At 36.5% G+C, this 24665-nt stretch overlaps 1 protein-coding gene across 1 annotated transcript in view; it reads right to left on the minus strand.

Moving 5' to 3' along the window:
- The window catches only part of Ano3 (anoctamin 3), a 304851-nt gene that overhangs the window by 215526 nt on the left and 64660 nt on the right, over positions 1–24665 (minus strand). Inside the window, exon 2 of the mRNA XM_042691327.1 lies at positions 2461–2535. Coding sequence (XP_042547261.1) covers positions 2461–2535 — 75 coding nt within the window. The remainder of the gene's footprint in view (positions 1–2460; positions 2536–24665) is intronic.

Here is a 24665-nt window from a genome sequence, read left to right on the forward strand (position 1 = left end):
TTGAATTCCTTTAAGTAGAATGGCTTGAGACAAAGGAGAATTATATTCTTCTAGTAGTCATGTATTATATTTAAGGTAATGAGTACGCTGAAAAAAGAGAGAGGTTTAATTACTTATGGGAAATATCTGGACTTATTTCCCAGAATAATCATGTGACTCTCTATAGCTAATTATCTAGCTACAATTAAGACAGGAAGACATAGCAGTCCCTTTTAGGGGAGGCAGTGGGCTTTTAAGAAAAATAATGATTTTTATTACATTTTGGAATGCTTCCTAAAAATCAACTTGTAGTTACTTACTAAGTTGTCTTTCTCATCTACATTAAATTAGTTATCTACACACAGATATTTGCATTTGTCCTGTAAATAGTGGTCTTTTGAACAGATCTGAAGAAATGAAAAAATATTCTTGTCCAACAATTCTTGTGATTTTTTTTGGGGGGGGGTCCAATCATGGGCCTGAACTCTGGGCCTGGGTGCTGTCCCTCAGCTCTTCAGCTCAAGGCTAACGCTCTACCACTTGAGCCACAGCGCCACTTCCCCTGTCCAACAATTCTAATTCTGCTTGCTATGTGCTGGGGGATAGGGGGTAATGCCATAACTTTGAATGGAAAATACTACTTTTGACTACAAAGGGTTAAGAGCTCAGTCTCTTCAGGCAAGAAGAATATGGTTTCAAGTCATGATTCAAGCTCATAGGAGAGCAAGAATGACTTAAACACTGAGAGATTATTTGGAATATCTGATACTCATTTATTTAATCAGTATTTGCCTTTAGTTATTATACATTAATTATATAAAGGATTTTGTTATGACATTGCCATACATGTGTTTTGACTAAACTCACCCCTTGAATTGCTCTGTTTTGTCCCGATTCCCCATGTAGACAAATTTTAGTGGGTCATATTATTCTGTTTTTGTACATGTATACAACGTGCAACAATCATACTTGTCCATCCTACACCCATTCTTTTTGCCTGTCTACTGATTCTCCTCCCCCAAACATTTGCTGTTTGTACTCATGATTTTTTTCCTAAAAACATTTAAATTCAACATATGAGATAGAATGCAATGTTTTTCTTTTTCACTCTGGCTTATTTAACTTACCATGCTGACCTCCATTTCTGATTATTTTCCTTCATGATTGCATTTATCTTTACAGCCTAATATTACTCCATTGTTTTATATATATATATATATATATATATATATGGTTCATATAAATATAAATATATATTTATATATATAAAACATATATATATATATATAAAACATTTCCTTTTTTCCCCCAGTTGTGAGCCTTGAACTCAGGCCTGGGTTCTGTTTCTGAACTCTTTTGCTTAGGGCTTAGCACACAACCACTCTGAGTCACAGCACCACTCTTCATGCAGTATTTTCTTCATCTATTTATCAACTAACATACTAGACTCCTATTTGTTGGGAGGATCCAATAAATCCACACAAAATATATAACCAATAAACAAAATACCGAGCCTGGCAATAAGACTTCAGTAGTAAATAACTCTTCCTAGAAATTCCTGTTATCTCTAATGTTGTCCCAGAGAACCTATTTTTAGTTTGTATAATTCTTCAGTGATTTACTATTTTCCTTGCTAATTTCCATCCCACAACCCACCTTTCCCTAGCTATAGCAACACTACTGACAAATATCCATATGAAAGTTTATAGAGGCACTGCACCACTTACAGTTTTCTGAGTGGTTTATTGGAGATAAGAATCTCACAGACTTTCCTGCCTGGGCTGGCTTTGAACCACTATTCTCAGATCTTAGCTTTCTGAGTAGCTAGGATTATAGGCAGGAGCTCCAGCTCCCAGATTTGGTTTGAACTTTTGATGATATAAGTATTTAATCAACTTGATTAAACAATTAGCAATCAATTAGTTAACTGATAGACTTTGTTCTTTCTCTTCAAAATGGTGTGGGTTATATGGCATATTTTGCATTAAGCTTATCCTTAGCTTTTAAAGAATTTTAGGGAAAAGGATGATTATATATTAATATATAGATAGATGTATATAAATTAAACTGTTACCACATACAATTTGCATTACACTGTCACAAATTAGTTACAAGTTTCAAATGTCTAGGAAATGGCTTGTACTGTCATTCCTTACTGATTATTGGGAAGTTATTTTTACCATGAGAATATTGCAAAAGTTTTAGGATGTAGGACTTTGTTTCTACCATTTTTACAAGTGGATAAAATTACAGTCAAAGCTTAGGATAAAACTAAATAAGTGCAGATGTAAGTTTGTTTGGCAAAGTTCACGATAAGATATGGTGATTACTAATATGAATATGATGTTGTAAATTTACTTCACAATATCACACCTCAACAAGGGTTCTAGAGCTGCTATCATTTTGTTCTGAATCTCAGACACACATCACTCAGGTACTCAGTCAGGTGGGAGTATCTGAGCCTCGATCCTCCAAACTTGCCTTCATTGTGTTTGCCATTGGCAGCCCACACAGTCTTCTCAAGCCCATGAGGAGATGAGTACAACTTTTGCAGGTCTGTGAGAAAGAACAAAAGAACAAAATAAAAATTGCTCAGTAGACCGGAACATGAGGAGAAAATTACTGTGGGAAATAAAAGAGCTTTTCATGTTGACTTATATCTGCTGCTATAGGTCACATTTGTTCTGGAAAAGTGTGTAGGAAGACACAATGCTCAGCAAATTTCATTAGAAGCTTAGCCGGTGGGTAGATCTTTTTGCTGTTATGCAAGCTGGTTTACTTGTAATATTTAAACAGCTTAGGATGGCCCAATTTTCCAACCGCATTCTCCAAATATAAGTAACACACTTTTTTTTTTTGGTCGGTCATTAGGCTTAAACTCTGGGCTTGGGCTCTATCCCTGCACCCTTCAGCTCAAGGTGAGCACTCTACCGCTTGAGTCACAGCACTACTTCTGGCTTTCTGGTGGTTAATTGGAGATAAGAGTCTCACAGACTTTTCTGCCCAGCTGGCTTTGAACCGTGATCCTCAGATCTCAGCCTCCTGAGTAGCTAGGATTACAGGTGTCAGCCGCTGGTGCCCGTCAAATAACACACTTTTATAATATCTGCCCACCCAGTCTTAAAAGCTCTACCCTTCTTCTGGCTACCTTCCTTCTCTGTAGCCATACTAAATCATCATAATTTCCTAAACATAACCTGTACTATCCTATCTATGAAAATTTTGCTTATTCTATTTGTTGTTTATGCAATAGATCCGTCAAAAAAGTACAGTACTTAAAGCTAATCTCTTTTTATTGATAATCAAGGCATTTATGCATTTATTTAGTTGCAACACAGATGGCTGAACATGGTGGTACATGTCTGTAATGATAGCTATTTGAGGGGCAGAGATTGAAAGGAAAGTGGTTTAAAAACAGCCTACGCAGAAAGTTAGGGAAATCTCCTCACTCAATAAGTTGGATGTTTTGGTATACTGTTGTGGTCCCAGTAACTGGGGAAGCAAAGGAAGAAGGAATAGACTCTAAGACCTGCCATGGGCAAAATAAAATATTTTCCATAATGTGCCAAGTCCTCCTCTATTAAAAAATTTCTTGCTTCTAAGATTGGTCTCTTTAACTTTTCCTACACTGGAGTTAAATGAATGATTTTCCTTTCTCTGCCTCCATTGTGTTTCTAGGCATGAGCTAACATGGCCTGCTAAACATGGGAGTTGAAATTTCATACATAGGAAGGATTTGAATATAGTAAAGGAATTATAACATTGCTTCAGGTCTTAAACACAATGGTTCAAAGTACAAAGTAGTTGACAAAATCTTTGTGAGAGAAAGGATAGGTAGATGGAGCTTATAACACCTTTAGAGAATTCTAGATAAACATTCTTAAAGGACAGTCAAGGCCATGTGTAGTTAAATCCGATTATAAGAAGTGCAGCAAAACTGAATTACATGGTCGGTTCCTCTGTGTCATTAATTTCATGTGCAGGGCATTGGAAAAGGGTTGTAATTATTGATAGTCTTAGAAAGATTTATCTGACCATTATGTTCAGCAAGTTATAGGAAATTCATTGTATAGCATTCCATAGATCATCCAGGAATCCTTAAAGATAGACTAAGTTCCAATAAAGTTTGTTTCTGTAGCAAATAAGAGTAAACAGCTCTATTATCAGAAACTCCATAATTCCTTACCTAATTAGTGAGCAGATAAAGGGGGGAGATTAACAAGGGAGGTCTTAATTCATTGCTGCATTTTAGGCTCAGGAAAAAAAAAAGGTATGTTTCTCATTGACCATGTTAGGGGAATAAGGGAAAAAAATCAGATGAGTAGGAGCTGTGATTATCCAGTTTCCAACTTACAAACTGTGGATTGACTTTGGGATAATTTAGCACAGGTGCTCAGGAGCCCAGGATGAGAGATACATGGGAATGTTTTACAAGGTTGAGAGTGGAATATACATAAATAGTAAGATCTTAAAAGGGAATAATAGGTAAATGCAATATAATGGTCAAGACCAATTCTTGGCTAATCCCCAATATGTGATTGGCAGAAGAAGGAAAAGAAACAAGAAATGAAGCTTCAATGGGCTGTTTTGGTGGGAACAACTATTTCAGCTCTGTAATGGTGGCACTTTAGCTCCTGGCTACAGCTGGGGAACATGCAGACTGTCTAGGGACTAGAATTTCACAATGCTAGACCTTGTGTCAGGATGTATATCTGGCTGAACAATGTAAGTCCTGTGTGAAAAAATGATCACAGAAAATTTAAAAAAGAACTTTGAAGTAAGCTACCTAAAACTAGTTCATCTTGAGAAACACAGTGATTAGAAAGAAATATTTCATTAAAATGTGGCTCTCTAAATGTCTCTCCTGATGACTTGTTGTATATTATCAAAATTTTTGAGCTTGTGAAATGCTCTGCTTATTCTGAATGGCAAAATATTTGTTGTGTACCTCAGTGGCAAAGCCATGTTAATATGGTTAGAATTCTATGTTAACAAATCTAGATGCTAATTTTATTGGAGAAACTGCTTGTAATCTTGAAAGAGGAAAGCTAAAACTTTGAGATACTTTTACAATCACTCACTGACTCAATGAATAATGATCTTTAAACCAACCTGAATCATGCACTCGTCAATGCTGTTACATAAGTTAACAGAACAGATATTTTACTTGATTAGGACCAAAGTTTATGTGTAGAATTTATTTTTTGAATATATAATGAATCATTGCAGACTGAAAGTGACTCATGATTGACTAATTGGATAACCTTAGAAAATTTACTTAAAAAAGTCCATCTGAAAAATGAGGAGATTCATCAGAATGACCTAAAGATCTTTTATTCCATACATTAGTAATATTTTAATTAGTCTTGTATATTTTAATTAGGTATTTTGTTGTTTCTTATCTAAAATTTTATGCCTAAAATCTATACTTTTTAATATAAATATGAATGTGCATGGATACAAACATAAATAAAACGTTCAATAGAAGTATTAGATTTAAGTGAAAGTTTAAAGACAAAGACAGATATACTTTATGTGAGAAAATAAGCAACAAAGCTTTGTGAACTTAAGAATGTAAAAATTTTTTCTTGAAGGCAGGAAAGGTTGTAAGAAGTAGACAGAGAAGACAAACTAGTTATTCCGAGGCAGTCGTATTCTATGTGTTGAATGCAATAGAAATGTGAATGGCTTCACAGGTAAAAACTGTCTTGAAACATTCCTAGAGTAAGTCTCAAATATGGCTCTGTTCTTGTTTTGCTGAATGAGACAGTAATTCTGTATCAGCCAACTTTGTACCAAAAGGAGCTCCACATACTTCACTACATAGGTTACATCTATCATCATCAAAGTGCAAGCAGATAGCCACGAGGCTTCTCTCTTTTGGAGCCAAAAATAAGTGAATTCAAATTCAATTACGAACGTTTCTTTTAAATCTAGCCTTAACAACTGAATGAAAGACGAAATCACAATATAATTAGATTGCCATTTTTCCTTGAAATGTATAGTGAGATCACTCTAGAAAAGGTTGTGGAATATTATTAACAGCTAAGAAGTGGAAATTAAAATAAAATGCCATTTATCCATTTATCAAACTGACAACAGTTATTTATTTGATATTTATATTTAAATAATCTTTATTTTTTATTGTGCATTGATAATTCAACTGACTTCCTATAATTTCCTATATATGGTGATCATATTAATCACTCAACACTTTCTCTTTTCCATTTCCCCCAGTAATAATTTCCATTCTACATTCTTTTTAAAATTAATATGACATATGTGAGAAAACATGTGATATTTGACTTTTTGTGTCTGGCTTATTTTGCTTAATAATATGTTCTCCAATTCCATCCATTTTCCTTCAAGTGACATTACTTTTTTTGTTTTGTTTTATTATTTTTGGTTGGTCGTGGGCTTGAACTCTGGGCTTGGACACAGTCCTTGTGCTCTTCAGCTCAAGGCTAGCGCTCTACCGTTTGAGCCACAGAGCCACTTCTGGTTTTCTAGTGGTTTATTGGAGATAAGAGTTTCATGGACTTTCCTTCCCGGGCTGGCTTTGAACCACAATCCTCAGATCTCAGCCCCCTGAGTAGCTAGGATTACAGTCGTGAGCTACCAGTGCCTGGCTAACATTACTTTTTTTGAAATCATGTCTAAATAACACTCTACAATGAGTGTACACCATATTTCCTTTAACCATTAATCAACTGATATATAGGTTGACTGCATGAATAATGCCACAATAAATATGTGTGCACATATATTTACTATATGCTGACTTACATTCCTTCAGGTACATACCCTGGAATCTGATGGCAAGATCATAAGGTAGTTTTTTTTTTTTTGAGGAAGCTCTCTATCTCTATAGTGACTGCTGTAGTTTACATTCCCACTTACCATGTAAAAATGCTTCCCTTTTCCCCATTCCCTTTCCCACATTTGTTGCTGTTAGCCTGATGATAGTCATTCATAATTGAAGTGAGATGGAATCTCAGTATAGATTGGAGAGATTGGAGGAAGGAATCTCCTGCCCTGAAGGGAGCTCGATTTCCAACATTTTTACAAACACCAATGATAGCCAAGACTTATAATGTTAATAGAACAAAGAAACAGACATACCCAATCCAAAATATAAATTACTTTTAATTAGCAAAGAAAATAGTCCACTACTTGAATATCTTTTTGATACATTCACAAAAACAAAAAATGAGCATTGCCTGATGGACACTCTTTGTTTTCATACGATATGTGACATGGAAAACTTGGACACAAATACTTTGTACAAAACAATATGGCCCACTGTAACTCATATATTATCAAAACTAAAACTCAAATGGATAAATCCTATACTACTGAAGAAACATTTACACATTCCTGGTGCTAAGACTTTGTTTTGCATTATATCATCATAATTTTATAAACACATATGAATCTCAATACAAAAGGTGAATGTAAATAGTACAATTTTAAAGGTATTCTGCTTATTTTCCTTTTCATTGTACTGGAGGTTGAACTCAGGGTCTCATTCTTCCAAGACAGGCATTCTACCCCTTCATCTGTACACTTCCACTTGAACCATACCTCTCACTTCTTTTTGCATTTGTTATTTTCAAGGTGGATATTTTAGATGAGCTGTAACTGGAGAGAGAAGCATGCCACTTCCATCAGGCATTTTGATTCCCCTATAAGCTGTTATAATGAGCAAGGGCAACCACATGTAGCTATTGAGTGACATGAAGTCTTGTGAACATTTATGCCCTGGCTGGACTTGAACCGTGATCTCCCAAACACTGCTTCCTAAGTACCCATGATTACAGGCTTGATTTGCTACATCTTATGGTACTTGAATTTAAATAGTAGAATTTTATACTTATTTTCTTATCGGATCTTTCATTGTCACCCAGTGTTGTACTTCACACCACATATGTTACTTCTATTATTATAAAGATAAGAAGAAATTTATAGTATTTAGTAAGGGTCTAAGAAGTATGCTTCTCACTTTGTGATTCTTTTCCTTTATGGACTATGTGCACTAATTCCTTTCTGTATGAAGGATTAATAATTCTCTAAAGAATTGTATTAGATTGAGTAGAATAGTATGAGACACATTCCACCTGGTCATGCACAGTGACTGGATCTCCACAGGTGCCTTCATACACTCTGCCCAGTACTTGTGGCCTAGTCATCAATCTCTCCCATGTTTTCCAATGTGTTAGGTTAATCAGTTTATAGCATTCTTCTAAAAGATACTCTGGGGTACAGAAACAAGATGGTTTAAAGATGGAGGCCAATCCAGCTCTCATCTTGACCCTACTTATCTTTCAAGATTACGTCAACAGGGAGGAAAATAACCTAACACACAGAATTTTTCAAGGTCTTTGCAACATGAGATGCAGAAGTAAGCTTTTGCTGAACTTTTCAACCCTCCCTCTCTTCTAACATAAGCACATATATAACATGATAGATATGGTAGATTCCCTGATGTAGGAGTCATCTTCATTAGAGCAGTTGTGTTCTGTACAGTTGTCTCAAGGAAAGCAAGATGGCATGGCACTGATGGCCAGCAGGGACATTCTAGTCTTATTTAACCAAATATACTTTACTTTACCAACCAGTGTGCATTCCTTTACTTTAAAATTTTTGTTGACTACCATCCAGTATATTTTCTTTGTTAAATTTTTGTTGACTACCATTGAGTATATTTTCTTTGTTAAATTTTTGTTGACTACCATCCAGTATATTTTCTTTGTTTAACAGGTTAAGATACAACAAGCTCAGGAAGTCTGATTATTTAAGCAAGTTAAAGAGGAATCTCAGAGACAGGACAGTGATCTGGCTATTTGGGTTTTTAATTCCAAATGAAATTAGAAAGTAATTTTTAAATTACGATCAGTAATTTTGGATTTTGCATGGGGTGCTATAGCTTATGCAATGCATTATAAAAAGCAGTTAAGAAAACAAAGAGGTAACCAGGCAACAGTAGTGCCATTATTCCAGCAATAAAGTAAGGGCTATTGTGAAGGGCTAAGTTACTTCTGTTCCATCTGAGTTGCTAAATATATAATAGAAGTCAGGTTGAGTATTGCTAGGAATTTGCATAGAATTTTTCCATGTATTTGTTTGAGAATAACAAAACAATAATGGACACTACTAGTGTTTTGTTCATTCAGTGTTGCCAAAATCTGAGAAAAGAATGAGCTATTGTCATATTGTAAAAGAACAGAATTTGGCCTATTATGCCGCTAAGGAATGGTTAAAATTAAGTTTGCTTAGGTTTGCTTGTGAAATTCTATGGATAGGACTATGTGGGACCTAATGAAATTTGCAATAATTTGTTTCCTCTGATACTTAGTTTATCTATAAGAATCAAAGAAATTGAGTTCTAAGTTAATTTTTAACTGTCACATTGTTGAGTATTTGAGATAGGTCATAGAGACTTCATCCATGTTTTTGTTTGGTTTAAAAACAGAACTCATCTTCAAAGGTAGATTGTTAAAAACAAGAAAAAAACTCTTATGGCATCAAGCCTTTGCATTATTACTTGAAAAAATAACCATTACAACTGAAGGTGTAGGTAGAACATAACATAATCTAAAGATTCTAGAGCTAGAAAAAAACTTCTTTTTAAATATAAGGTATGTGTGTGTATGTGTGTGTATCTCTGTGTGTGTGTGTGTGTGTGTGTGTGTACATTCATTAAAATTTCTCATGCCTAGGCCGATAACACAACTGGATGGCAGAGAAATTCACATATAAAAATTCATAATGATAACTTTAAGTACAGCCTACATTGTCTGGGATGTGTTTATGCTCTCATTTACAAAGATGGATTTTTCATGCCTTATTATATGACTTTAATATCTGTTTCAACACCTTTTCACCAAATCTCACTCTCAGCTGAAAATTTCACTTCCAACTTCACTAAGAAAATTACAGCAATGTGAAGAAAACTTTTACAGATCTTACCCATCTATAATTCTCTGTACTTGGATTTCACCTTCTTAACTGATAGCTAGATATATTGACTGAAATTGAATCAAGGCATTCTCTTCTATCATGCAGTAATTCCATCCCTCTTACCAACCTCAGAACAGAAGATTAATAAATCCTCCTCCATTTTTTTTTTTTTTGGTTTCTGAATCAGATCTAGCCTCTACCTGCATTATTTGACAATCCTCATTACCATGTAAAATCTTCTATTAAATTTTAAGAAACCTAAAAAAAAGAAACTATTCTTAACTCCAGGTCTCATGGTAGTTTCATTCTTTATTTGTTTGTTTATTTAAGTTGTGCTTATCTTGGGTTTGAACTCATATCCTTGGCACTGTCCCTGATCTTTTTTATTGGGGGGGGGGGGGGTCTGGTCGTGGAGCCTGAACTCTGGGCCTGGGGGCTGTCCCTCAGCTCTTCAGCTCAAGGCTAGCACTCTACCACTTGAGCCACAGTGCCACTTCCGGCCTTTTTCTTTTTGCTTATGTGGTGCTGAGGAATCGAACCCAGGGCCTCAGGCATGCAAGGCAAGCGCTCTACCACTGAGCCACCTTCCCAGCCCCCCTGATCTTTTTTTTACTCAAAGCTAGTGTTCTACCATTTGAGAGACAACTATACTTCTAGCTTTTTTTGATAGTTTGTTGGAGATAAACATCTCATAGACTTTCCTGCCTGGGCTGGCTTGAAATCATGACCTCAGATCTCAGCCTCCTAATTAGCTAGGATTACAGGCATCAGCCACCAGCACGGGCCTAATTTAATTTTTTAAGTCAATGTATTTGCTCATTTAAAGTTCTAAAAGGCTACACAAGTAGAAAACATCAGAATAATTTTTTTATTTCTGATTATGCTTTTCAAATCATGTACATTGACAAGTCGTTTTTGTTTACTATATTAGGACTTTGTATGTGCAGGGCAGCAGTTACTGAGGCTTGATTGAACCCAGGGTATCCATGTTATACACAATTATCACTGTACTGCTGAAGCTATACTTCCAGTTTCAGTGTTTTGCTGGTTAAGTGGAGATAGAGTCTCGTGGATTTGTCTACCTGAGCTAGCTACAAACTTCTGTTCTGTTCTCTCAGCCTCTGAGTCAGTAGGATGGTAGATGTGAACCATTGGTGCCTGGCTTTCTACTAGGATTTTAAGTCTCTGATGAGCATTTTCTTGCCAAGTCAGTAGAGGTTTATGGCTATCTGTATGTGAGAGGATCCAAACTGAGGGTGGGCTGCTCCTCCTTCAGGCATTGCCTTCACGTTATTGAGTAACACACTCGATGGCTCTTTCCTATCCTGACCTATAGCCTCGCCTAGTGTCTTCTCAGTATCCCATGACGTTCCTCTGATTTGTTAGCCTGTTAACATCGAAAACCCACCGGATTCCTCTTTGGAACCCTTCCTTTACCTTCACTCTATGTATTGTAATTTCATTCTCTCTTGTGATTATAAATATTGTCTTTAGGTTGAAATCTCTTAAATGTACATTTATGTTAACATCCATTCTTAATTGTCAACATTTTTATCATGTATCTAATTCTTTTTACTTCCATTTGCTCTGAAAGAATAATGTCCAAACTCAACATTCATCTATGTTCTCTCATAATTTCCTGTAGATATATTACCTCAATTAATGGGGAAAAAATCCTTGAAGTCAATAACTCAACAGATCCTTTCTATGACCCATATTCAAAATAACCATGGCACCAGTCCATGACTTGTCAGAATCAGGACCATCTCTATCTCCAAGTCTCTCGTTGACAAGTGACTTTAAGATAAAAGCCAGAAAATTGGACTTCTTAGCTCAATATCCATCAAAGAATTCCTTTTATCATTCAAAGTGAAAGTCCAATGCTTTACAGTTATTACACAAAAACAAGTTCTATGGTGTCAGAAATAATTCTGCTTGGCATTTCAGGTATTGAACCACATGCTTTTTAGACCCCTCACATTATTATATTTAGGGGCTTTGGTAGAGTGCAATTTTGGATTCTTCTTCCTTGAGGGAAAGTCTATAGTTTGAGGAAAAAAATGGGACCCTAGTATACTCTTTGTGAGACTTTAGGCTTGTTCAACCACTCTGGAAAGCAGTGTGAAGGTTTCTCAAAAAAATAAACTTAGAACTTCCCTATGATCTAGCAACTCCACTTCTGGGCATTTACTCAAAATATTGAAAACCTAAATACTGTAAAGCCACCATCACAACCCATGTCTATAGCAGCATTATTCAGCATAGCCAAGGAATGGAATCAGCTATCAAAACAACAGAATTTTACTCACTCAGTAGAAAGAACACCACTATACTATTTGTAAACAATTAGAAATATTTCAAAAACAATTATGCTTAGTGAAGTAAATCAGGTTCAGAGAGACAAAAGATCGCTTTTCCTTTATATGTAGAAACAAGACTTAGTTACAAGCTCATAAGTAAATACGCTGAGTAGTATGGAGTGTATACAAATGTATTAACTGGTATGTGTTGGATTCAAGGGATATCTCAAATAGTGTAAGGCAAAATCAAAGCTCATTAAAATAAAACACCAAAGAAGTGTGTACTTGAAAGAGGTGGGGTGAGGTAAAAGGGAAAGTAGTAGACAAATGGAGAGGATAAGAAGGGCAAAATGCAGACAAGGATCCAACGTATGTCCTACAAAATTAAGAGGAATAAAAGAGAGGCAGGTAAGGGAGGAATGGTGAGAATATTGAAAGGGGTGGCATTGATTGAGATATATTGTATGCATAAACTGCTTTATTAAATGGCAATTCCTTTGTACAATAGCCTAAAAGAATTTTTGTTTAAATCCAGCTTAGGCATAAAAATTGTGAGCCTCCACCATGAATTCATGAGTACAATTCTGAAATAGAGGTGTGGGTCAAATTTTAGTGTATTGCACCTGAGAAAGTTGAGTGAAAGCTTGAGGTTCTGAATACATGTCCTAGTACTGGCATAAAACAAAGCACATCTATAGAGAAAAATGTATCAATGTTCCTTCTTCTTTTTGTTTTCTTCTACTTTCTGTGCTTATCAGATAAAGGAAAGGAGAAAAAGGTTGACATTACTTTTCTTTTTTTTCTTTTGGTTGGTGGTGGGATTTAAACTCTGGGCCTGGGTGCTGCTCAGTTCTTCAGCTCAAGGCGAATGCTCTAGCACTTGAGCTACAACATCACTTGCATTTTTCTGGTGGTTAAATGGAGATAAGCATCTCACAGACTTTCCTGCCCAGACTGGTTTGAACAGTGATCCTCAGATCTCAGCCTCCTGAGTAGTTAAGATACAGGTGTGAACCACCAGAGCCCGGCAGACATTATTTTTTATACCTGTTGTTGGAGGCACACAGTAGACAATGCAATTGGTCAAAAATCAAAGGACAGCAGAATCACAAGAGTCTCTGTCCATTAATCTAGTCAGTACTCATTATTACTGTAGTTCAATGGCAAGCTCCTTTGGACATCTTATGAAAACACTCAAGCTGGAAAATCTATTTGCTCACAGAGAGGTGATGACTTAAAAATTCAGATTTATGGGGCTGGGAAGATGGCTCAGTGGTAGAGTGCTTGCCTTGCATGCATGAGGCCCTGGGTTCAATTCCTCAGCACCATATAAGCAGAAAGAGCTAGAAGTGGTGCTGTGGAGCTGAGGGAGGGTGCCCAGAACCACAGTTCAGGCCCCAGAACCAATAACGACAAAAGAAACTCAGATTTATGGTTTTCTCTGAAGGAACATTCTTAGAACTTACACACTCATGCCCTCTCTGTCTGTCTGTCTCTGTCTGTCTCTGTCTCTGTCTCTCTGTCTCTGTCCCTCTGTCTCTGTCTCTCTGTCTCTCTCTGTCTCTCTGTCTCTCTCTCTCTTTCTCTTTCCTTGTTTTGCCTGCTGATACAGTGTCCGCATATCCTCCTCCATAACTAGTCTTCTATATGTTAGCAAGAATAGACAACTGTGAGGTAAACTCCCACGTCTTCATCTTAAAAGCAAGTTAGGAAGACATAGTCTAGCAGCTTCCCCTCAGCGATCACTGGCCTGTCCTAAATGGAGTCTCTGTGGCCAGTTCCCGAGACCCTGGAGGCATTCAGGCTCTCTACAGGAAAGAGTCAGCTTCAGAGTATTTGATTGATGTTAACAGAATACTAGTTTACTCTCTGCAGCCCATAATACACGTGGAGGAGAAAGAGTGAGCCCAGAGACTGTCCTTCTAAAACTCAAGACCCTTTGGAGGTTAACAGTTTCTATTATGTGATGAAAAGCTCAGATGCAGCCTAGAGGAGGGTAATGTGGACTTGACAACTTCAGAAAAGAGATCCCAGATGTACAGATAGTAAGTCTATCTGCCTTTACAGCTCAGTTTTACAATTATTATCCATGTGTTCTAAGAAAGTTCCTTAGTGTCCTGAACCCGAGTAATTTCCCACCTATGATGATATGGATAGTTAAGTGTTCGTCATGTATTTGGTTCAGAAATTAGTAATATTATAGGTAAAAATACAGACCTGAGAATCAAGATACCTGTATTTGATGCCTAATCCTGCTGCATAGTTCCTCCGTGCAATTGGAGAAATAATGACCTCTCTGTGCATTACTTTATCTGAAAGATGGGAATTTTATTTGCCGTTTTTTTCATTATAAACAATGTATCTGTCAATAAACTATGTAAAATATTTTAATATAGATAAAATGTTGCTTGACACCTAATAAACACTCATAGGTAGTTATTATTTGGAGCACTGAATTAAGTGTAAATTGAAACTCAGCAAATTCGTTAATTAAGTGTTGAAGAGTATGTAACTAAATAAAATAAAAGCAGGGCCCCCTCCTGGTGGTTTATATATTCTAAACTTGTGATGCACTAGTCCTTCTATAAATTCTGCCATTTTCTGTCTTAATTTCTGATCTCATAGAAACCCACTTGAAACCTCCATAGACTAATGTTTTCCCTCAAATCTAGAAGTACATTAATTGGATGGCTAATGCAATTGTATTTCCACTCGTTTTACCAATTAGTCATCTTATAAACATTTTCCTATTGAAAGATCTAAATACCTTTTGGCCAATATTTCATGAAAGAAAGTTTTAGTAGGTTCCTATGCAAAGTAGCATCTCTCAAAACAGGTTGGGGCTAATTGTTGATGGTCTCAGAGCTCCAATAGCTTCTATGTGACTTGGTTTTAATCATCATCTTCTGAGAGGTGACTTCCAGGTTTTACATCAGGCCTCATGAATTATAATGCATATTTTGAAAGACCACAAATTATTCCTTAAAATCAAAGCTCTGAAAATGATATACTATATCAGCAACATCAGAATGGGCTATGTTCTGAAATTATCTGGGAAACATAAAAGAATAAATGACTAATGCTTGCAATACAAATTACATCAATTCTGACTTAATTGTATGTCTGAGCATACCAGAGCTTTAAAAGATCTCAAATGAGTTTGTCATGCAACCAGAATTCAGAACCAAGAAACAAATTATTGACATATGTATATATAAATATACACATAATTTAAATATAATCTATATAATTTTCCATGTATTTTGTATACGTAAAATTAGTATATGCATATATACCAAATGCAAACATTTCATGATTGAGGTATTTCTTCTCAGATTTTTTTCATCTTATGTTGTTTTTCAGTAACTTGAATGTAACTATATTGTAATTTTCAGGATTGAGAGCATTAACCTGCTTATTTTCTGATGGAAAACAAAAGCTCCCCTGTAGGAGAAGCAAGTGGCCATCTGTTAGGATAGAGCACAGCCTGTTCGGGAGGTGGCCTTTGCACATCATCTGATGTCATGAAATAGCAGATAACATCTAAGGCACAGAGGCCACGTGAACAGCTCATGTGTCAGATCCCCTGGAGGAAGCCAATCCCAAATTAGAAAGACATGCTTCATCAGAAGGGCGCTCATCTGCTGCCACTTCAGGACTCCACTTTGAGTGATGCTGCTATCCCTCAGAGCTCGCTGTGGGCTGCTCCTGCCACTGTCCTAGTGAATTTTGTGAGTCAGCCCATGGTGAAAAGAAGGGACATTCCTTGGAAGCTCATTATGCATCTGAAACAGATGCTTGAGATACAATGGAAATGAACAAATAGGTTCTATAGGTAATCAGCCCAGGACTTGGTAACCAATCTCTTCCTTATAGGAAAATTAGTTCATGTTTAAAAAGGAAATCATGTTTACAAGGTAATTTTCACTGTTTACAAACATGTAGATTCTATTTATTGAGAACAAAGATAGTGCAGTTAATAATGACAAATGTAACTTTATACATAATTTTATCAGCTTTTATATAATATGCCTTACTTGCTAAAATATGTGTAGACTCTTCTTCCAATACTGCTTGTCAGAAGCTTTGCTGCCAATGGTGTAGCTGTTTCCTATTTCCCGTTTCCTCTCTCCTTGAGAATTTTTTAATCTGGTTTCTAGATTTTCACACTAAATAGAGATACCATTTTTAACATTATTGCTACCAAGTCTGTGGGTGACCCCTAAATAACCCCTAAATAGTTCATTTCTAGTCATGAAAAAAGGATGCCCTCAATAGAGTAAGTAAAAATGCATTGCAGTAGCACCCTCTAGTGAAAATTCTTAGCATAACAGCGTATTTCTACATTCACAGGTTTGAATAGGAAATTTGGCCAACTAGAATCAAAGCCTAGAAAGAAGAGCGATCAATATGCAAAATGTGACTTTGTTTTGAGACAAATTTTGGAAGAAGCTGATTTAAAATTTTCCACTTCTGAATTAAAAGACCTCAAGGAAATTAATAAAGGCTTTTTATTATTTCCCTTCTTTCGTTTCCCTTTTACTTTTTTCTTTTTGTCTTTCTTTTCTTATTTTAAATTTTTTTTAAATTAAGTTTTTTATTGTGAAAATATTGTACAGAGGGGTTACAGTTACATGAGCAAGGTAATGAGTACAGTTCTTATCCAGCATTGTTGCCTCCTCCTTTGTTTGTCCCCTATCATCCCTTCCCTCCCACCTCCTCATCTACAACCTCCCCCCCACCCCCGCACCACCCCACCCCACCTAAATTGTAAAGTTCATTTTTCAACATAGCATCTTGTACATCTCATTGTTGCAAAGGGTAAATCTGTATCCCTATTTAAACAACTTGTTTTTTCCCTTCCATTTCCCAAATTATAACAACATCAAATACAGTGAAAACAGGTTATACCATGGGGGAGGGACATACCAAGCAACAAAAAAATCATGTGGTAACTTATATTTTAGAAACAATAGCAAGAAAGAAAAAAAAACACTTATGTCCCTATCTTGGGGTTTATTTCGCTTAACATCATCTTATCTGACCTTTTCTGCTTGTCCCAGACATATATTAGTTATTGTAAATAAGGGAAACCATGGGACCTATGTTTCTTTGGGCCTGGCTTTCTTCACTTAATATCATTTTTTCCCCAAGCCTTTCCATTTTCTAACAAATAGGGCAATGTCATTCTTTCTGATGGAGGCATAGAATTCCATTGTGTATATAAACCACATTTTCTTGATCCATTCATCTACTGAGGGGCATCTGGGTTGGTTCTATATCTTAACTATGGTAAGTAATGCTGCAATAAACATAGTTGTGCTGGTCTTGTTTGTGATCATTCAAGTAAATGCCCAAAAGTGGGATTGCCCCAACAACAAATCCTCAAAGAAACAACTGCCCAATAAATAAGTGGGCTAAAGACTTAAAGAGAAACTTCTCTGAAGAGGAAATAAGAATGGCCAATAGACACATGAAGAAATGCTCAACTTTTCTAGCCATAAAAGAAATACAAATCAAAACAACGTTGAGATTCTACCTCACCCCAGTTAGAATGGCTATAATCAAGAACTCTAATAACAACAGATGTTGGAAAGGAAGGGAACCCTACTGCATTGTTGGTGAGAGGGGAAACGTTCTTTTTATTTTTTGACAAATCTCACTATATAGTTCAGGCTAACCTCCAACTTACCCTTCTGTCTCAGATTCATCACTTCTTGGAATACAGATGTGTACCATCATGACCAATAATCATTTATTTTCATACATGTAAAATGACACCCCCCAAATCACTAAAATCTCAAAGTTGGTGTCAGGATTAAAATAATTTCATTTTCACCTCCATATCAATTACAGGATGCAGGATACAGGAATCAAATTTGATCCCTGTTTCTCTCAAACATGTTTTCACATTGAATTAATCAGCAGTTGTTGCTAGTGCCCACCCCCTCCTCAAATATGGTCTCCTTCGTTCACCCCAAGCAACCACAGGTTTCTCACCCTTAATGTGATACTAGCCCTGCCTGTGTCTCTCTCATATTTACATGCTTGTAGTACACACAGCAGACTGAACAGACGGTAGCTCACGTTGGTCTGCATTGCTTCCTATTACACTTAGAACCGTCTTGGCCTGGTATCCCAGCTCAGCCTTCTCACATCACATCACCCCATCGCGCTGCTGTTCTCTCCGCTGTTCTCATAGAACTTGGATGCCAAGCCTGGGCATCACTGCACAAACCATTTCCAAGTCATGACTCTGGAACCTCTCTTTCTGGGTGCCGATTTCTATCTCACGGGTCTTGGTATAAATGAATTCTAAAGATTCCTGTCTCTAAATGTGATCTCTTATCCTTTCATTTCCTTTCCCACAGAATCACCTATGTCTTCTTCAGAATGTAGATTGATATTTGTATTTGTTTCCTCTATTAGAATTGACCTTGTCCATCTTTCTAACCAATAGATTTCTAGTATCCTGAAGAGCTGCTGTCTAAATCTGTATTGAATAGATGAGAAAATGCATGATCTGTTTTTATAGAATTACTCAGCTCAAGGCTGTCAGTAATAACGTCTTTCTCTTTTCGTGAACTTGAATGTGCTACAGTGTTTAGTTATATTGCTATCAACCACAACAGGCTAAGGATATGCTGCTTCTATACATGTCTTCCGAGGTTCACAGTGAGCCTACCAAATCATGGCTCCAGAGCATATCATTTTCCTTAGATTTTCAAGAGTAAGAAAAGGGTCCTAGCAACGTGCATACATTCCATGGCTTAGGGAATTTTCTGAGATGCTTATACTAACTGGTATAACAGACTGGTGAATGAAGAAGTCAAGGAATAAGTCAGAACGGGATATAAACAAATGGAAAAGGTAACTACTAATAGGCAATGATAAATCCAACTGTGAAATTGATATATATATATATATATATATAAAATGAAAGTCATGAAGTCTTTTTATTTTATTAGCAAGTTCAACAAATTTGTCTCTGAGGGTTTTTTTTATTGTGAAAACACCATACAGAGGGGTTACAATTACATGGGCAAGGTAATGAGTACATTTCTTATCAACCATTGTTGCCTCCTCCTTTGTTTCCCCTTCCCATCCCTTCCCATCTCCAGCCACCCATACTCCCTCAACCTCGGCCAAGGTTGTATAGTTCATTTTTTGACATAATGACTTGTACATCTCATTGTTGCAATGGGTCCACCTGTATCCCTATTTAAATGATTTGTTTTTGCCCTTCCCCTCCACTAATTATACCAACATCAAATACAGTGAAAGCAGGGGTTATACCGTGGGGGAGGGACACACAAAGCAACAAAGAAATTATCTCATAAATATGTTAGAAACAATCGCAAGAAAGAAAAAAAAACATTTGAATACTTATCTTGGGGTTCATTTCACCTAACATCAACTTATCTGACCTTTTCTTCTTGTTTCAGACATATATTAGTTATTGCAAATAAGGGCAACTATGGGACCTATGTTTCTTTGGGCCTGGCTTACTTCACTTAATATAATTTTTTCCAAGTATTTCCATTTCCTAACAAATAGGGCAATGTCATTCTTTCTGATGGAGGCATAGAATTCCATTGTGTATATATACCACCTTTTCTTGATCCATTCATCTACTGAGGGGCATCTGGGTTGGTTCCATATCTTAGCTATGGTAAATAATGCTGCAATAAACATAGTTGTCCTGGTAGCTTTAGTATGGTCTTGTTTGTGATCATTTGGCTAAATTCCCAAAAGTGGGCTTGCTGGGTCATAGGGGAGCTCTATGTAGAGTCTTTTGAGGAACCTCCATACTACTTTCCAAAGTGGTTGAACAAGTTTACACTCCCACCAACAATGCAGTAAGGTTCCCTTCTGTCCACATCCCCTCCAGCATCTGTTGTTATTAGAATTCTTGGTTATAACCATTCTAACTGGGGTGAGGTGGTTTCTCAATGGTGTTTTGATTTGCATTTCTTTTATGGCTAGAAAGGTTGAGCATTTCTTTATGTTTCTGTTGGCCATCCTTCTTTCCTCTTCAGAGAAGTTTCTCTGTAAGTCTTTAGCCCACTTATTTATTGGGCAGTTGTTTCTTTGAGGATTTGTTGTTGGAGGATTTAATTTTTTGAGTTACAGGTATATTTTAGATTTGAGACCCTTATCCATTGTATGGCTAGTGAAGATCTTCTCCCAATTCGTAGGCTTTCTATTAATCTTGCTAGCTATGTCTCTGAGGTTTTTGAACAATGAACAAAAAAGGAGACACAATCTCCTAAAGAACCCCAATGTGGAGGCTTTAAGGAATGTCACACTTCCACAGATTCCTGCACCTTGAGTGTCTGCTTTTGTTTGGTAGCTGAAGAGAAAATCATCCATCAGTGTAGGAAAAACTTTCACAACCATATTTTCCATGCAATTCATTTCCAAGATTTGTTTGGTCTGATGTTCCCCAATCCAGGTGGGTGGTATGATCACAAAGAGCAATTCAGAAAAAAAGAGTTCTCTTGATAGTCAAAATGTAACCCATGCTCTGCTACCCAGTTACACTCGCATGTGTTAGGTCCATTTGTGGTAGGTATTAAGGACTGCTGGCTATTTTCTTTGTCACTGGAGGAAAGGAGCTGTGGCTAATCCACATGATACTGTTGTCCTGCACATGAGCTGAGCTTAGGTTGAATCTTGCTAAGGGAAAAAGAACTTATTACCTCAATATCTTATTGCCTGAATAGCTTATTAACTGAATATGTTATCTTACTACTTGAATATAAATCTTACTAATCTCCTAGTCACTTCCCTAAATATAAATCTTTAATCACTAAACTGACTATAAATCTTGCTAATCTCTAATCATAGGTGGGTCCAGATAAAAGATAAAGAGTTATCTCCTCCAAGCAATATTTTCAGAAACCTCTCAGAATATAGCTTTGGACATTTATAATGTCTAAGTACTTTCTAATATGCATAAATATTTTCTGTTATTCTGACAACATCTTTGATGGCGTTTTTTGGCTGATCCTCGCTTCCCTAAGTAAGTACTCATTGTTCCCAATTAGAAGATTTTTGAGAGATATTTGTTTCTCAAAAATATTTTAAAAGTATTGTGAAGAAGCATCTTGCTCTCACGTCATCTGAGATGGAATTTGGTTCACCTGAGGAGGAGGTACTTGAAGAACTTCCTTAATTGTTTTCATCTCATTGGTTCTGCGAGCACCTGGCCTTCAAATTGGCTCAAAATATATTTTAACAGGGAGTAAATTTTTCCTATTAATACATTTATAACTTTTACCAGAAGTGTGAGTGCCACCAACTATAGCACTAGCCATCGTGTAAAATTCAAAGTCAGCATTCAAGTCATGAACCTATATATAAGCAGTATGGACTTGGAGGTTACTTAGCCTTCCTGTATCCTTTGACCATCTAGAGATATAACTTTAATTATTTCATAAGGTTAAAACAAGGATCAAGTTAATCACTATATAAAGAATATCTCAAGCATTATGTGTGTGGTGCATAGCCAAGCATTATTACCTTCAAGTGCCTAGTGCCGGGGAAAGACATTGATGGAGACAGACATTATCCATTTTCATTCAGACGTTGGCAGCCACAAGAATGAGCTTGTCAGACCTGTAGCTTGCAGGCGCCAGAGTGACTGACACCCCTGTGGGTGTGCTATAAAACCTATTACTGCTTTTGCACAGAGGCTGCTCACTAATCCATGCCAACAACTGAGTTGAGCAGAAAAAATAAGTCAGCATGATTCCTGGGAGATAAAGAACTTTGTTGACAGGTAAGTATTGATTTCTAGGACAGATTGGTGGTTACTAGCCTTTAGGGATGATGAAAGGTGGAGAGTGGATGTGACCAGCCATATGAGAAAATAATATAGAACTACACACACTATTGATATGATATCAGTGCCAAATTCTTGGTGTTGAGTATGATAGTATGATTGCATATGGGAAGGATTGGCCAGATGCTGATGCATCACATCTGTAATCCAGCTACCGAGGAAACAGTAATGAAAGATTATTGTGTGAGGTCAGCCCAGAGAGTTTGTAAGCCCACATATCAGTGGAATAAAAGATGGATGTGGTGGCATGTATTTGTCATATCACTGAAGGCAGAAATAAGAGTATCGTGTCCTAGGGCAAAGAGTAAGACCTAATCTTAAAAATATCCAGAGCAAAAAAGGATTATAACATATTTCAACAGGCAGGACATTTGCAAAACAATTGTGAGATCCTGAGTTCAAAGTCTAATATATGGAAGATCATTATCATCACCACCATCATCATCACCTTCACCACTACCACCACCACCACCATCACCACTACCACCATCATCATCATCATTAATATCATGTCTTTTGAGTTAGCCACTGGCAACGTCCATCATCAAAACCAGAGTAATAGCCATTCCTCTTATTTTCTGTATGGTATGTTATGTATGGCTTCATATTTGATAACTACTTGATAAGTACTAGATAAGTACTTGACCACTTGAGCCAAGCTCCAATCCCTTTTATACTTTTGATTTGTTTTCCAGAGAAGGTCTCATACTTTTTCTGGAACTGTCCTTAGACAACAAGCCTCCTGATTAGAATCATTTTTTTCAGAAGTATTTAAATGACTCAAAATATTTACCTTTGTCTTATTAAGAACACCAATCTTTAGGTACCCTGATGGCTCTCTTGCCAGCATAGTCTCTTTTGCTACATGGTAAATTAAAGATGTAGTATCTGATGGGTTGAGCACAGTGGATCATATCTGTAATCTCAGCTACATGGCAGGTAGAGATTAAGATCACTATTCAAGGCCAGATAGGGCAAAAAAAATTAGTAAGCCCTAATCTCAACAAAAAAAACTTTGAGAGTACTTGTATCATAGTTAAGTATGGAGGAGGAGTGAAAAAAAAGCATCATGGTCCAGGTTGGGTTTGGTAAAAGGTAACATACCCTATGGGAAAAATAATGAAAGCAAAAATAACTAAAGCATGTGTGCATATATTTGCATTCACCTGCATGTGTGGTAGCAGTAGTAGAAGTAGCAGCAACAGTAGTAGTAGTAATAGTAGTAGCATCAATAGAGTAGTAGTAGTTATAGTGTAGTAGTAGTGGCATTAGTCTAGTAGTAGTAGTAGTAGTAGTAGTAGTAGTAGTAGTAGTCATAGCAGTCCATAATCACAGGGGGATCAACAGTCTAACAGCCATTGGAAGGAGGCTGCCTAATACTATGAACCTTCTAAACTTCATTTCCAGAAAATTGTCAGTGTTGAACTTGTCTGTTGTTTCTCCAAAAAACCCTCTTTCACTTGGGAAAAATTATATTAAGTGAAGTAAGCCAGGCCCAAAGAAACATAGGTCCCATGTTTTCTCTTATTTGCAATAACTAGTATATGTCTGAGACAAACAGCAAAGGTCAGATAAGTTGATGTTATATAAGAAATTTTCTTTGTTGCTTTGTATGTCCCCCCCCCCCCCCCCCGCCCACAACGGTATAACCCTTGCTTTCACTGTATTTAATGTTAGTATAATTTGTGGAGGGGAAGGGCAAAAACAAATCGTTTAAATAGGGATACAAGTGGACCCATTGCAACAATGAGATGTACAAGTTGTTATGTCAATAAACGAACCATACAACTTTGGTTGGGGGTGGGTGGGTGGGAGATGGGAAGGGATGGGAAGGGGAAACGAAGGAGGAGGCTACAATGCTTGATAAGAAATGTGCTCATTATCTTGCCCATGTAATTGTAACCCCTCTGTACAGTATTTTCACAACAAAAAAAAGAAAGGAAATGTACTCATTATCTGACTCATGTAATTGTAATCCCTTTGTACGTTACCTTTATAATAACAATAAATAATAATTTTAGAAAAGAAAGCTCAATACACTCTAACCTCATAAAAAACCTCTTTCTGATATTTATATTTAAAAGACTTAGACATTACATATTGAAAAAAGTCAAACGATGCTGAATATTTTTCTTTGTGATAATTGGCCTTGTTAATGTCTTTTGAAAAATGTTTAAGTCCTTTGCACATTTATTCATCATACTGTTTATTGATGAATTCTAACATTCTTCATATCTTGAATCTAATAGAAATCTGTTTCATTTCTACAGTGTACAAGTCTCCTTAGAGTTGAGGGTCCACAGGACATAGGACATAGGACAGAAGTTGGAAATTAAAGAAATTCAGAGAGGATGTAGTTTGATGAAGTACTTGCTTATATTTACTATCTGTATTGCAATATTATTATTGTTATCATCAGTATTATAAAATAATGACCAACTTAGGTGACACTATGTAGTGACCTTAATGTTTTTGTTTCCCAACCACATATGTCTGATTACTTGAATTGGTCTTGTTGAGAAATGAAGAGCTGAAGGAAAAGAGACTCACAAGAGGAATCTTTTATATTCTCTCTCAGA

The sequence above is a fragment of the Dipodomys spectabilis genome, unplaced genomic scaffold, assembly GCF_019054845.1.
Source record: "Dipodomys spectabilis isolate Male_0828 unplaced genomic scaffold, ASM1905484v1 ptg000145l, whole genome shotgun sequence".
In the NCBI taxonomy this organism is placed as follows: domain Eukaryota; kingdom Metazoa; phylum Chordata; class Mammalia; order Rodentia; family Heteromyidae; genus Dipodomys; species Dipodomys spectabilis.